This window comes from Callithrix jacchus, chromosome 8 (genome assembly GCF_049354715.1).
Source record: "Callithrix jacchus isolate 240 chromosome 8, calJac240_pri, whole genome shotgun sequence".
NCBI classification, from domain to species: Eukaryota; Metazoa; Chordata; class Mammalia; order Primates; family Cebidae; genus Callithrix; species Callithrix jacchus.
In genome coordinates this window covers 92,255,055-92,270,147 of record NC_133509.1, presented here as the reverse complement: position 1 = coordinate 92,270,147, position 15,093 = coordinate 92,255,055, and the positions used below count along the sequence as shown (strand labels likewise).

Here is a 15,093-nt window from a genome sequence, read left to right as displayed (position 1 = left end):
TCCACATGGATTTCTATGAAAAAAACTGATGACAATAAATAATCTTACTACAAGGAAATATTTTTTGCCACTGAAATCCAACAGGATATGAGTAAAAAAACAAGCTGAAATATAACTCTCCATATATTTTGTTGAGTTATTGATATTTTCTCTTTTTATAAGAAAAAAATGACAAAGTAATAATTATGGCTGCCAACCAACATCAAGTGAAAAATCCAGGGTTACATTTCTTCAGTGCCTATATCTGAGTCATGGAAAATGCTTTGGATCTTTAAAAGAAGCACACTTATAAAAGATGAGTTGAAAATAGTTAATGCCAGTTTTTAAAAAAAAATATATATGTATTTTATTGCATTTTAGGTTCTGAGGTAATGTAAAGAACATGCAGGATTGTTGCATAGGTACATACATGGCAATGTGGTTTTCTGCGTCCATCCCCATCACCTATATCTGGCATTTCTCCCCATGTTATTCCTCCCCAACTCCCTACCCATAACTGTCCCTCCCCTAGTCCCCCTGACAGACCTCAGTCTGTAATGCTCTCCTCTGTGTCCATATGTTCTCATTGTACAACACCTGCCTATGAATGAGAACATGCAGTGCTTGATTGTATGTTCCTATGTCAGTTTGCTGAAAATGATGATCTCCAGGTTCATCCATGTCCCTACAAAGGACCCGAACTCATCGTTTTTTATGGCTTCATAGTATTCTACAGTGTATATGTACCACATTCTCCCTGTCCAGTCTATCATCCGTGGGCATTTGGGTTGGTTCCAAGTCATTGCTATTGTAAACAGTGCTGCTATGAACATACGTGTGCATGTGTCCTTATAATAGAACAATTTATAATCCCTTGGATATATACCCAGTAATGGGATTGCTGGGTCAAATGGAATTTCTATTTCTACATACTTGAGGAATCACCACAATGATTGAACTAATTTACACTCCCACCAACAGTCTAAAACTGTTCCTATTTCTCCACATCTGTTGTCTCCAGATTTTTTCACGAATGCCATTCTAACTGGCGTGAGATGGTATCTCAATGTAGTTTTGATTTGCATTTCTCTAATGACCAGTGATGATGAACATTTTTTCATATGTTTTTTGGCCTCATATATGTCTTCTTTTGAAAAGTGTCTGTTCATATCCTTTGCCCACTTTTGAATGGGTTTTTTTCTTGTAATCTGTTTTAGTTATTTATAGATTTTGGATATAAGTCCTTTGTCAAATGGGTAAATTGCAAAATGTTTTTCCCATGCTGTTGGTTGGCAGTTCACTCTAATGATTGCTTCTTTTGCTGTGCAGAAGCTCTGGAGTTTAATTAGATCCCATTTGTCTATTTTTGCTTTTGTTGCCAATGTTTTTGGTGTTTTGGTCATGAAGTCCTTGCCTATGTCTATGTCCTGAATGGTTTTGCCTAGGTTTTATTCTAAGGTTTTTATGGTGTTATGTATTATGTTTAAGTCTTTAATCCATCTCGAGTTAGTTTTAGTATAAGATGTCAGGAAGAGGTTCAGTTTCCGCTTTTTGCACATGACTAGCCAGTTTTCCCAACACCATTTATTGAACAGGGAATTTTTTCCCCATTGCTTGTTTCTTCAGGTTTGTCAAAGATCAGATGGTTGTAGATATGTCGTGTTGCCTCCGAGACCTCTGTTCTGTTCCATTGGTCTATATCTCTGTTTTGATATCAGTACCATGCTGTTTTGATTACTGTAGCCTTGTAGTATAGTTTGAAATCAGGTACCATGATGCCTCCAGCTTTGTTCTTTTTGCTTAGAATTGACTTGGCTATGTGGGCTCTCTTTTGGTGCCACATGAAGTTTAAGGTGGTTTTTTTCAGTTCTGTGAAGAAGGTCATTGGCAGCTTGATGGGAATAGCATTGAATCTGTAAATTACTTTGGGCAGTATGGCCATTTTTATGATATTGATTCTTCCTAAACATGAGCATGGAATGTTTCTCCATCTGTTTGTGTCCTCTCTTATTTCGTTGGGCAGTGGTTTGTAGTTCTCCCTGAAGAGGTCCTTTACATCCTTTGTTGTATTCCTAGGTATTTTATTCTCTTTGTAGCAATTGTGAATGGCAGTTCATCTTGATTTGGCTCTCTTTAGGTCTGTTATTGGGGTATAGGAATGCTTGTGATTTTTGGACATTGATTTTGTATCCTGAGACGTTGCTGAAGTTGCTTCTCAGTTTCAGAAGATTTTGGGCTGAGACAATAGGGTCTTTGAAATATACAATCATGTTGTCTGCAAATAGAGGCAATTTGACTTCCTCCTTTCCTATTTGAATACCCTTTATTTCTTTTTCTTGACTGATTGCTCTGGCTAGAACTTCCAAAACTATATTGAATAGGAGTAGTGAGAGTGGGCATCCTGGTCTAGTGCCAGATTTCAAAGGGAATGCTTCTAGTTTTTGCCCATTCAGTAGGATATTGTCTGTGGGTTTGTCATAAATAGCTTTTATTATTTTGAGATATGTTCCATCAATACCTAGATTATTGAGAGTTTTTAGCATAAAGGGCTGTTGAATTTTGTCAAAGGCCTTCTCTGCATCTATTGAGATAATCATGTGGTTTTTGTCTTTTGTTCTGTTTATGTGGTGAATTACATTTATAGACTTGCGTATGTTGAACCAGCCTTGTATCCCCAGAATGAAGCCTACTTGATTGTGATGGATAGGCTTTTGGATGTGCTGTTGCGATTGGTTTGCCAGTATTTTATTGAAGAATTTTACACCTATGTTCATCATGGATATTGGCCTGAAGTTTTCTTTTCTTGCTGAGTCTCTGCTAGGTTTTGGTATCAGGATGACATTGGTCTCATAAAATGATTTGGGAAGGATTCCCTCTTTTTGGATTATTTGGAATAGTTTCAAAAGGAGTGGTACCAGCTCCTCTTTGTATGTCCGGTAGAATTTGGCTGTGAACCCATCTGGACCTGGGCTTTTTTTGTGTGGTAGGCTCTTAATTGCTGCCTCAACTTCAGACCTTGTTATTGGTCTATTCAGGGTTTCGACTTCTTCCTGGTTTAGGCTTGGGAGGATGCAAGTGTCCAGGAATTTATCCATTTCTTCCAGGTTTACTAGTTGATGTGCATAGAGTTGTTTGTAATAATCTTCGAGGATGGTTTGTGTTTCTATGTAATCTGTGGTGATATGCCCTTTATCATTTTTTATTGCATCTATTTGATTATTCTCTCTTTTCTTTTTTATTATTCTGGCTAGTGGTCTGTCTATTTTGTTGATCCTTTAGAAAAACCAGCTCCTGGATTTATTGATTTTTTGAAGTGTTTTTTGTGTCTCTAGCTCCTTCAGTTCTGCTCTGATCTTAGTTATTTCTTGTCTTCTGCTAGCTTTTGAGTTTTTTATATCTTGCTCCTCTAGCTCTTTCAATTTTGACAATACAGTGTCGATTTTAGATCTCTCCTTGCTTCTCATGTGGACATTTATTGCTATATATTTTCCCCTAGAGACTGCTTTAAATGTGTCCCAGAGATTCTGGTACATTGTATCTTCATTCCCATTGGTTTCGAAGAATATCTTTATTTCTGCCTTCATTTCATTGTTTATCCAGTCAACATTCAAGAGCCAGCTGTTCAGTTTCCATGACGCTCTGCAGTTCTGAGTTAGCTTCTGAATTCTAACTTGATCGCACTGTGGTCTGAGAGACTGTTGGTGACTGTTGGTTATGATTTCCGTTCTTTTGCATTTGCTGAGGAGTTGTTTACTTCCAATTATGTGGTCAATTTTAGAGTAGGTGTGATGCGGTGCTGAGAAGAATGTATATTCTGTGGATTTGGGGTGGAGAGTTCTGTAATTGTCTATTAGGTTTGCTTGGTCCAGGTCTGAGTTCAAATCCTGGATATCCTTGTTAATTTTCTGTCTCATTGGTCTGCCTAATATTGACAATGGGGTGTTAAAGTCTCCCACTATTATTTTGTGGGAGTTTAAGTCTCTTTGTAAGCCGTTAAGAACTTGCCTTATGTATCTGGGTGCTCCTGTATTGGGCACGTATATATTTAGGATTGTTAGCTCTTCTTGTTGCATTGATCCTTTTACCATTATGTAATGTCCTTCTTTGTCTCTTTTGATCTTTGTTGCTTTAAAGTCTATTTTATCAGAGATGAGTATTGCAACTCCTGCTATTTTTTGCTCTCCATTGGTTTTAAATCTTCCTCCATCCCTTTATTTTGAGTCTTTTTGTATCCTTGCATGTGAGATGGGTTTTCTGGATACAGCACACCGATGGGTTTTGGCTTTTTATCCAATTTGCCAGCCTGTGTCTTTTGATTGGGGCATTTAGCCCATTTACATTTAAGGTTAATATTGGTATTTGTGAATTTGATCCTGCCGTTTTGATGCTAGCTGGTTGTTTTGCCCATTAGTTGATGCAGTTTCTTCATTGTGTCGATGCTCTTTACCATTTGTTGTGTTTTTGGAGTGGCTGGTACTGGTTGTTCCTTTCTATGTTTAGTGCTTCTTTCAGGAGCTCTTGTAAGGCAGACCTGGTGGGACGAAATCTCTGAGCAATTGCTTGTTCATAAAGGATTTTATTTCTCCTTCGCTTATGAAGCTTAGTTTGGCTGGCTATGAAATTCTAACTTAAAGGTTCTTTTCTTTAAGGATGTTGAATATTGGCCCCCACTCTCTTCTGGCTTGTAGGGTTTCTGCTGAGAGATCTGCTCTGAGTCTGATGGGCTTCCCTTTGTGGGTAACCCGACCTTTCTCTCTGGCTGTCTTAGCATTTTCTCCTTCATTTCCACCCCAGTGAATCTGATGATTATGTGCCTTGGGGTTGCTCTTCTTGAGGAATATCTTTGTGGTGTTCTCTGTATTTCCTGTACTTGAAAGTACAGAGCAAGGCCTGCCTTGCTAGGTTGGGGAAGTTCTCCTCGATAATATCCTGAAGAGTGTTTTCCAGCTTGGGTTCATTCTCTTCGTCATATTCAGTTACACCAATGAAACGTAGATTAGGTCTTTTGATATAATCCCATATTTCTTGGAAGCTTTGTTCATTTCTTTTTACTCTTTTTTCTCTATTTTTGCCTTCTCATTTTATTTCATTGAGTTGATCTTCAATCTCTGATATCCTTTCTTCTGCTTGGTCAATTCAGCTGTTGAAATTTGTATATGTTTCTCAAAGTTCTTGTGTTGTGTTTTTCATCTGCATCAGTTCATTTATATTCCTCTCTAAGCTGTTTATTCTCATTAGCATTTCATCAAACAATTTTTCAGAGTTCTTAGTTTCTTCACATTCAGTTAGAACATGATCTTTTAGCTCAGAGAAGTTTGTTATTACCCACCTTCTGAAGCTTGTTTCTGTCAGTTCATCAGATTCATTCTTCATCTAGCCTTGTTCCCTTGCTGGTGAGGAGGAGAGGCATTCTGGTTTTGGGTATTTTCATCCTTTTTGCACTGGTGTCTTCCTATCTTTGTAGATTTATCTACGTGTGGTCTTTGTGGTTAGTGACTTTCAGATGGGGTCTCTGAGTGAACATCTTTTTGTTGCTGATGAAGTTACTTCTGTTTCTTAGTTTTCTAACAGTCAGGCCCCACCTGCTGTAGGACTGATGGAGGTCCACTCCAGACCCTGCTTGCCTGGGGATCACCTGCAGTGGCTGCAGAACAGTAAGGGTTGCTGTCAGTTTCTTCTTCTGTTATCTTTGTCCCAGAAGGATACCTGCCAGATGTCAGCCTGAGCTCTCCTTTATGAGGTGTCTCTTTGGTTATACAGTGGTCGGGTAGCTGCTTGAGGAGATAGTCTGTCCCTTATAGGAGCTCAAGTGCTGAGCTGCGAGCTCTGTTGTTCTGTTCAGAACTGCTGGGTGGGTACATTTAAGTCTGCTATAGCGGAACTCATAACCACTTTTTTTCCCAAGTGCTCTGTCCCAGGAAGGTGGGCATTTATTTATAAGTTCCTGTCATTCTGCTGCCTTTTTTCAGAGATGCCCTGCCCAGCAAGGAGGTAGCCTAGTCACAGTCTGCCAGCAGAGGCGTTGCTGAGCTGCCATGGGCTCTGCCCAGCTGCTGTGTGAACTTCCTTGTAGTTGTGTGTATAGGAGTATAGCTAGAATTGCCTCGGTAATGGCAGTCTGCCTCAGTAATGGCAGACTGCCTCATTAAATGGTGGACTGTCTCAGTAGTGGTGGATTGCCTCAGTAATGGCAAATGCCCTTCCCCCCACAGAGTTGGACCATCCCAGGTCCAGCTATGCTTGCAGTGAAACTCTCAATCCAGAGTGTTTCAGATTTCTGGTCTTTGTGGGGGTGGGACCAGCTGAGCCAGATCACCTGGCTCCCTGTTTCAGCCCCCTTTCTTTCAATTGAATAGGGTACTCTGTCTCCTAGGCATTCCAGTCACCAGTTGAAACGGTGCCTGGATTTGTGTGAGTTTTTGTGTGGAGACCTGCTGCATCAGCTGAAACAGCCATGCTGGATACTCAGCACTTTTCTGCCTGGGAATCTTCTGGTCTGTGGGCAGTAAAAATTCATTTGGAAATGCGGTGATCACTCACCCTCTGCATTTTCGCTGGGAACTGCAATTCAGAGCTGTTCCTATTCGGCCATCTTCTAGTTAAAGCTAGTTTTATGGCCAATATATAATTTACATCAGCTTGTTTGAAAGAACTATCAATCAAAGAATCATAAGGCTTTTAGAGGGTGAGGAGATTATATGATCTAACCCCTGACTTTGCAATCATAGCATTGTTGCAGAAACAGAGAATACTGGATGCCTTTTGTTTACTCCTCCAGATCCCCTTTTTAGTTTTTTCAGTTCAACTTTCTCTCTCTAGGGGGCTGAACCTGTGAAGAAAGAGGCCGTCTTGTCTCCTGGCTTTGGTTTATTAACCAGTGAGAAGTTCCTGTGGGATATCAAAGGAAGGGAGTATTCCCAAGGCCCCCCAACTAGGTGCCTTCCCTAATTTAGGGTCATAACCCAAGTTAAGCAGCTCTCTCCTTCCACCAGATTCTTTTTTTTTTTTTTTTTTTGAGACAGAGTCTTGCTCTGTCACCCAGGCTAGAGTGCAATGGCATGATCTCAGCTCATTGCAACCTCTGCCTCCTGCATTCAAGAGATTCTCCTGCCTCAGCACCAGAATTTTTGTATTTTTAGTAGCGATGGGGTTTCACAGGCTGGTCTCGAACTCCTGACCGCAGGTGATCTGCCCACCTCAGCCTCTCAAAGTGCTGGGATTACAGGAGTGAGCCACCATGCCTGGCCCCAGATTCTTCTAATCACTCTGTCCCCTTATCCCTTCAGGGGTAGATTTAGTAAGAGCTATAGTTAAACCTGAATATGGCCCTACCCTCTGTGATTTCTGACAGAGTGTTTCACAAATTTTAACTTACTATTGGACTCACCTGGAAGGCTCCTTAAACTATAGGTTACCCCACTGCAGAATTTCTGACTCAGTGGGCCTCATATTGGTGCTGAGAATTTGTGTTTCTAACAAGTTGCCAAGCCATGCTAAGGTGGGAAGCTTAGAGAGCCACTGCCCTATGGCCCTATACCTTGACCACCTTTTCTAAAATTGTCCTGTTTTGAGTTTGCCATCTCTTCCTTCTGAAATCCTAACTATATAAATTGCTATAAAACTGAGTTGAAAATAGACAAAACTGTCTTATGGTTCAATATAATTTGCAGGTACATGTTTGAAAAATCTTTGGGTTGAAGAAGAGAAAACTCTGGGAATTTAGGAAATCATGTTGTCTAATCCTTTCATTTCAGCATGGAAAGAGTGTGGACAAAGAGAGGTCAAGTGATTTACCTGAGGTGATATAGCCAGTGGTATCCTACTTTTCAGAGCAGCCTTTTTAGGATACATATTATGCTGCCTCTTGTCATAGAGCAACTACCCCTTCTATACACAAACTCACGCACGCATGCATACACGCGCACACAGACACGCCCATTTCCTAGATCGTGTTAATTGCTTCTGGGTATTCATGATTTCTGCCTTTCGGCACCAGATCTACATAGTGGTGTTTACTTCATAATTTGGGACAAATAGGGATAAGGTCTCTGGCTCAGCTTCAGTATAGTACTTAGTAAAGCCAGGTGTTTTGTTGACCTTTTGTGCCCATAGGAGAGAAAAGCCAATGGTAGGGCCTTTGTTTGAATGATAGCTGGGACTTTGATCTATCTGTATCTTCCAAGTCACCTTACACTGTTCACATGGAGACATTTGACACTTTGCTCTTCACCCCCAGTGCTTTCCAAAGAAAGACCTTTTCCTGGCTAACGTTTATCAGCTTGGCTTTTCAGGTTGTCTGAGAACTTCCCATCTTATACTCAATCTGGTTAAGCAGTTGTTTTACTCAATGGCTGTCGTTCTTTTCCCTTTTTGCTTTGAAGTTCCAAAACACCCTAGGTACCTTATTGTCAGCTGCACTCCTCCTTTCCTGGGAGCTGCATGCAGCCCATTCCTGCTGCTAGTCACAGAAATTGGACAAGCCATCAGTATAATATTCAAGTCCCTTTCCTGAATTTTTGACTCTATGCAACTAGATTTCTCTCAGAAGGCTAAAGCTGTGAGACTGAAAGTGTGTGAGCTTCTGACAACCAAATTTTCTGCAGAGAAAGACAAGCAGAAGCCAACCGAGAAGAAATGAAGCTGGCACTCAGCAGCAAGAGATGGAGAAAATGAGACTGTCTGACTGCACCAGGGCCCTGGTTCCAGGTGTTCCTGAGGATTACAGACACTCTAGCCTTCTTGTCCCTTTAGGTTGCTGAGCTCCTAAAAACTCCCCTTTTAGCTTTAAACCAATTTAGTTTGGATTCCTATTATATGAAGTTGAATATTCTAATTAATAAATGACCCTTAATAGACATTTTTGTTTACCAGGTCTCCCAGGTTTAGACAGCCAGGTTTCTTAACCACGGTATACTGCCGGAATCTCAATTAGACCATTCCTTTTCAAGTAACAGATGAGGGTAAAAGAACGGGATCTCCAGTACTCTTGTGTACTGAGATTTCAGCATCTTATAGCTGATTGTTTTAATATTAAGCTTCACAGCATGCACCTTATGCCTCTGACTATTTGCATCTATAGTTGCCTCTGACTGTATTGCCTATTCCCCAGCTGAAAACTCTGCCTGATTAAATCCTGTTCATCCTTCAAAGACACCTTTGATGTAACCTCCCATAGAGCCTTTCCTGCTCCAGGCTTCTCAATGAATCCCTCACTCCCTTTCTTCCTGCTCCCCAGGCTGCATCAAATTGTGGCTAATTGGTTACATGTCTGCATCATACTAAATTGCGTGTTTCATGAAGGTACAAACTATGTATTCTTATCTAAATATACTGTCACAATACCTGCCACATAATAGGTGCTTGGTAACTATTTGTTGAATCAAATGTAATTTGGACAGATGAAGAAATCATATACTTTTTCCGGGCCAAATAAGAAAAATGGCCCAAGACGGTCCCTCTCCTATGGGTTAGGTGAGATGTCTTTAAGAAGGATAGGGGATCATCTGGTGTGACTAATGAGATAGCACCCACACATCACTCCTAATACAGTTTGTTCACAATACTTAGTAAAGTCTGAGCACTGTTTACGAACTGGATTTACAATCTCTGTTTCCACTCAGGCACTCATTGTTGCATACAAAACAGAAAATAGATATGATTTATTTATGATCCTTGACTACATCCCAGGTGACATTCTAAATGTTTACATTTTTTAGGATTGACTTTAGAGTCACTAAATTGTACAAGACCATAGAGGACGGGACTATGTTTTCACTTCCAGGATCGGAGATAATTGTTTCATGGCCCAAGCCCTGAATATGACTCCAGGTCTGGCTCTGAAGTTTAAAGTTTGCATTGTTTAAGGCAGTGATTAAAATGTCTCCCATGGATGAACTACTCTTGGAAGTCTTCCACAATCTGACCAGTGGGAGGCAGTTGGCAGCAGGCAATGGACTTTGCAGTATATCACATAAGGAACAGGAGGTATGGAAGCCAGGACATAATATTTTAGTTAAAACAAGAAAGTAAGATAAATCACTTGTGTGGCTTGTAAATTCAACACTTGCTAGCTACACACAAATTACCAACTTTTTAGGTAACCCTGGCCACTATTTTATCTCAATCCCATCCCAACTTGCTATCCAACCTGTTTCGAGACTTTCTCCTTTTCACCTATAATTGCCAAGGGATTGGGAGTGGAATATTGAAAAAATGAAACCCAGTATTACCTTGAGAAAAGAAGAGAAGGCATATCATTTATAAAAATAAAAAGATACATTTTAAAAGACTCTTGGAGTATCTGAGCATCAGCCACTCTTGAAGAACATGAATAATTGAGAGTTCACTGAATTTCAGACAGTCTGTTTCTATTGAACTTGAACTGTCCAATTGGAAACATAGTTATACAAGGCACAATAAATATTCTGGATATATAAAATAAGAACACTGGATATTTTTGACACTTTTATAACAATAGTAACACAGCATTAAGTATAGCAGTTAGTATATAATGCTTCTATTAACTTTTTGAGTAACTGTAATTTTTAAATTTTTAGATCCAACATTAGTAAATTTTATTTTATTTTTATGGGTGCATAGTAGGTACATATCTTTATGGGGTACATGAGATATTTTTATACAGACATACAATATGTACCAATCACATCAGGGTAAATGGGTCATCTATCACCTCAAGCATTTATCATTTGTGTTATAAACATTCTAATTATAATCTTATTGTACAATCTACAGTCAATTATTGTTGACTGTAGTCATGCTCTTGTGCTTTCAAATATTAGATCTTATTCTATTTTTGTACTCATTAACCATCCACACTCCCTCCCACCTCAACCCACTATCCATCCTAGGCTCTGGCAACCATTATTCCAAAGAAATAGAATAAATAGAAATCCCTGGGGAAATGATTAATTTCAGGAGTGGGACAGGGAAACTATAAGATGAACCCAGGGAATCTTGCAGTGCCAAAAATTAAGGAAGAGCCCAAACACAAAAGAGTGGGAACAAGTCAAAATTACTCAAAAGCCAATCTGAAAGAGCTTTCTCTGGCCAAAGCTGGAGCATTTGAGCAAAATAATAAACAATGCAGGTTTGCTCATAACCCAAAGTATGAAATAAATATTCATGAGCCCATGCTAATATAAATAGAGACTAAATCAAGGAGGAAAATAGACAAATTATCATTACAGAAGAGTTCCAAATAATATATGTAGACCCCCCCCAAGTCCAGAAAGTGAAGCTTAGCATCCCACCCCTTCCCCACCCTAGAGTGTGGGCTGGACTGTGACAGGCTAGTGAAGAAGACAACATGGAAAGGGAACAAAAGACAGTGGAGAGACCTGGCCAACTCAACCTTGGCCAGGCGATTACAATGAACATCAATAACAAGTCCTGTTGGTAGCCTGTAATGGCAGATATTATATGATGAGGAGGATATTTTACCTCTGTGGTATTCCTTCTGAAAATCTATTGAACCCAATATAACCATGAGAGAAAATATCTGGCAAATTCCAATTGACAGACTACAAAATACTTCAACAGCTCTCTTTAGAACTGTCAAGATCATGATAAACAAGACTGAACAACTATCTCAGACCATAAGTGGATAAAGGAACTTGATGATTGAATGTAAGGTGTACCATGAATAGGGTTCTAGAAAAAGCACATTAGTGATAAAACTAGTGAAATCCAAAGGAGATTTGGAATTTGGTTAATAGTGATGTACCAGTGTTAATCTCTTAATGTTGATGGATGCATCATTTGGATAGGATAATTGGGGCTGAGGGTTGGGAAGTGGCAGGATAGGCCCTTCTGAGCACAGCACCCTATGTGACTATACTGGCTGTAGACCCATGAAGTTGACCCCAGGTTGGAGATTGTTGGATGATTAATCAGAATTAGAAGGGGGGTTTAGCCTGTGGATTTTCATCTGTAACACCAAATAGAGCTAGCGGTGATTGAGAAGACACAAGGAAATTAAATTTTAGTGATCAATCCCATGGAAAGTGTAATGGTCAGTTTGTTGGAAATATTATTGGCAGTTTTACCAGTCAGGAAATTGACAGTTAGGAAGAAAAGAGTAGAGTGGAAAATACAGAACACTGTGCTTTCCTTGCCTTAAACGATTTGACTGTGTTAATTCCGAATACAAGTACCAATCCAAACACCATCTTCTAGCGTTCATTTCTAGCTAATAGATTTATCTAAAAGAGTCTTGATCTTATAGGCACAGACCTGTAATGGCAGATACTATATGATAGCAGTTTTCTTTTTACGAGCCCTTTTTATAGAGTTTGAAATAAGCTCATTAGGACTGTGATTGTTGCTACCATATATTTTACTGCTCAGCCCTTGAAAATCTACTTCTGCCAGCCTTACCAACATGGCAGAACCCTGTTTCTACAAAAAATACAAAAATTGGCTGGGTGTGGTGGCGCACACCTTTAATTCCAGCTATTTGGGAGGTTGAGGCAGGAGAATCACTTGAACCCAGGAGGCAGAGGCAGCAGGGAGCCGAGATCACACCACTGCCCTCCAGCCTGGGTGACAGAGTGAGACCCTGTTTCCAAACAATAATTAAATAAAATCTACTTCCATTTTTTTTCTTCAGGCAGTTTTTAACCTGGTGTGTTCTCTGTCTTTCCAGGTACCTCCAGATCATCAGTCACTCGATGTAAACCAGGAGCCAACTGCCCCAGTTCACACAGTGGCATCAGTAGACAACTGTCCCCGCTGTCTGTCACCGAAGATTCCTCTGCTCCTATTCTTGAACTTCAGAACCGAGGATCCTCAGGAGTTTGTGGACACAGAGTTGAGAGACAAAACAGATCAGGTATGTGGATGACTTCCTCTTAAATAATGGTACATACTGGTAAGCTTCTAAAGAGCCATGAAAAATCTCACCATTGTCACAGAATGCAGAGATGTTACATGGACTCTTATGAGTGCATGTGGGGAAGCTTTATCAAGCTGGAGGATAAGGAAGAAGGGAAATGTATAGATACAATCTGTTAGTGATGTACAGCGTGGCAGAGAAACACCACCAAACCCTGTAGTTGAATAACTTAACACATGGTTAGACAATGACTCCTGGTGAAGTTTACAAGGCAGTTAGTTTTCTCACCTTGAAAATGTCAAAACCCTGCATCTTTTATCTCAGCCTGGGGATTCAGTAGCAGCACAATGTACCCATCCTGAAAAGAATGAAAACACCAGGAAAATCACAGAATCTGCTTTTGTCTTCATCAGGACTGTCTGTCCCTGCAGCCCTTTTAGTTTTCCCAGTTTCATGCTTGCTGCAGGAGACTTCACTGGCTTCCCTGATCAGCATCTTCTGATCAGTTGGGACTTCAGCTTTTCCTCACATCCACCTGACCACTCACCAGCTCTTGGGTTACCAACTGGAATTGCCAGATAAATCTTGTAACTATGCTCATGAGTTTCCCAGCAAAATTTATAGTTTTTAAATGCAGCTGGGTCCTCTGGGCTGCTGGGAAGTACTGTTACTTATTGTTAGTGAACATCTTATTGCCTTCCTTAGGGGATGCACTGAAGTTCCCTGTTCATATTCACTTCCTCTCATCATATGACCAGCCATACTTCCACGTTCCTGAGAAAAAGCAAAAGATTGTATGCTACAAATGCATTCCTCCACCTCAGAATGTCTATGTGCTTTTGTTTACCAGTTACCATTACTGAGGGAAGACTTGTGGCATGTGTGTCTTTCTACCTTTACGATTTTAGCCCCCAACCTGCATCCATGATCGCCCCACCTACAATTCTTTTGGCCCATTGTTCCTCCCCATTTGTTCCTTCAGCTTGGCTGGCAATGTACTAAAATCTCTTTCATTCTCAAAAGTAGTAACAGCAGCAGCAAAACCAAAATACACCACCAAAATAAGTTGGTAGTAAAAATGCCAAAAAAAAAAATTCAGAAATTTGGGGAAACTGCCTTTAAAAAAAAAAACAATTCAGAGGATTCAGTTAGGGGTAGGGGAAGGGTAAACAGGGAAAGAGAGGAAATGTGAAAGCTTCTTCTAGGGTCCTACTAGTTTGAGAATGTATTTTTTTATGAGAAAATACACTCTTTAAAAAACAGTATTTTAAAATGATGTCTTAGGTACTATGTAAATCCCAGGGCTAAATCTAAAAAAAAGGAATAATAATGACATCTTCTTAAATTTTCAGAAAGTTTTAATTGGCTTTAATAAATTGCAGTGTTCCTGTTATCCCAGTTGTTTGCAAAACAAAATGTTCCAGTTAATTAAACACACTGGTTAATAAAGACATGCCCTATCTGTCATACACAGATTATAAATTTGAAAGACCATACAAGATCATCTGGGACTTAAGTTACTTTTTCTGTGATTATTAGAAGCACTTGAAAATATTTCAGTGCACCAAAGAGAAGAAACAAAAGGAGAAAAATCTGAAGAGAAGCTCACCATGCTTTTGTGGATATTATGGTACTTAATCTCAAAATAAATCCTATAAGATGGATATTATCACTGTTCAACAGATAAAGAAGCTAAAAAAGGAATTAAAATATAATGTACTCAATGCTAAACAATGGCAGGGCTAGGATTTAAACTCATGTTTCCAAATTCCAATGGCCTCTGCTGTCAATTTGCATGACTTGATAAAGGTCCACAGAAATGGACAGAACCCTGGTAAACCAATTTTAATGATAATAAAATTTTAGCAGGACTATAGAAAATCATGTTAAAAGTGGTTAGAAAACAAAAGAGCTCTGGATACCTAGTTTTTCTGTGCTTTGTAAAACTGATGAATTACCAACTATCAATCTAGTAACTGAAGAAGCCTGGAGACAATACTACGAAAACATGTAGGTGACTACTGGTGTCATGAAAAGCACACCCATAGTATAATGGTGATGCATATTCATTCTTCAAAGAAGGTGACAATAAAGGCAGGTATTGCCTCAGAATTTTTGTTGAATTATTTCTCCTTTGTAAGGCAGTCCCAGGGAATGATGAGATCTGAAGTGCAGTAAGGTACACCTTTCTCTTAAGTATCACTTGTTAAATTCCATGTGGGACTGCCATCCCTGCCAGGAAACAGAACTTTTTCCCCAAA

At 39.6% G+C, this 15,093-nt stretch overlaps 1 protein-coding gene across 2 annotated transcripts in view; it reads left to right on the top strand.

The window, feature by feature from the left end:
- Positions 1-15,093, top strand: part of SLC35F4 (solute carrier family 35 member F4) — a 306,792-nt gene that overhangs the window by 247,590 nt on the left and 44,109 nt on the right. For both annotated transcript variants that reach the window (XM_035260625.3, XM_035260624.3), the window contains exon 2: positions 12,644-12,829. In XM_035260625.3, coding sequence (XP_035116516.1) covers positions 12,644-12,829 — 186 coding nt within the window. The remainder of the gene's footprint in view (positions 1-12,643; positions 12,830-15,093) is intronic.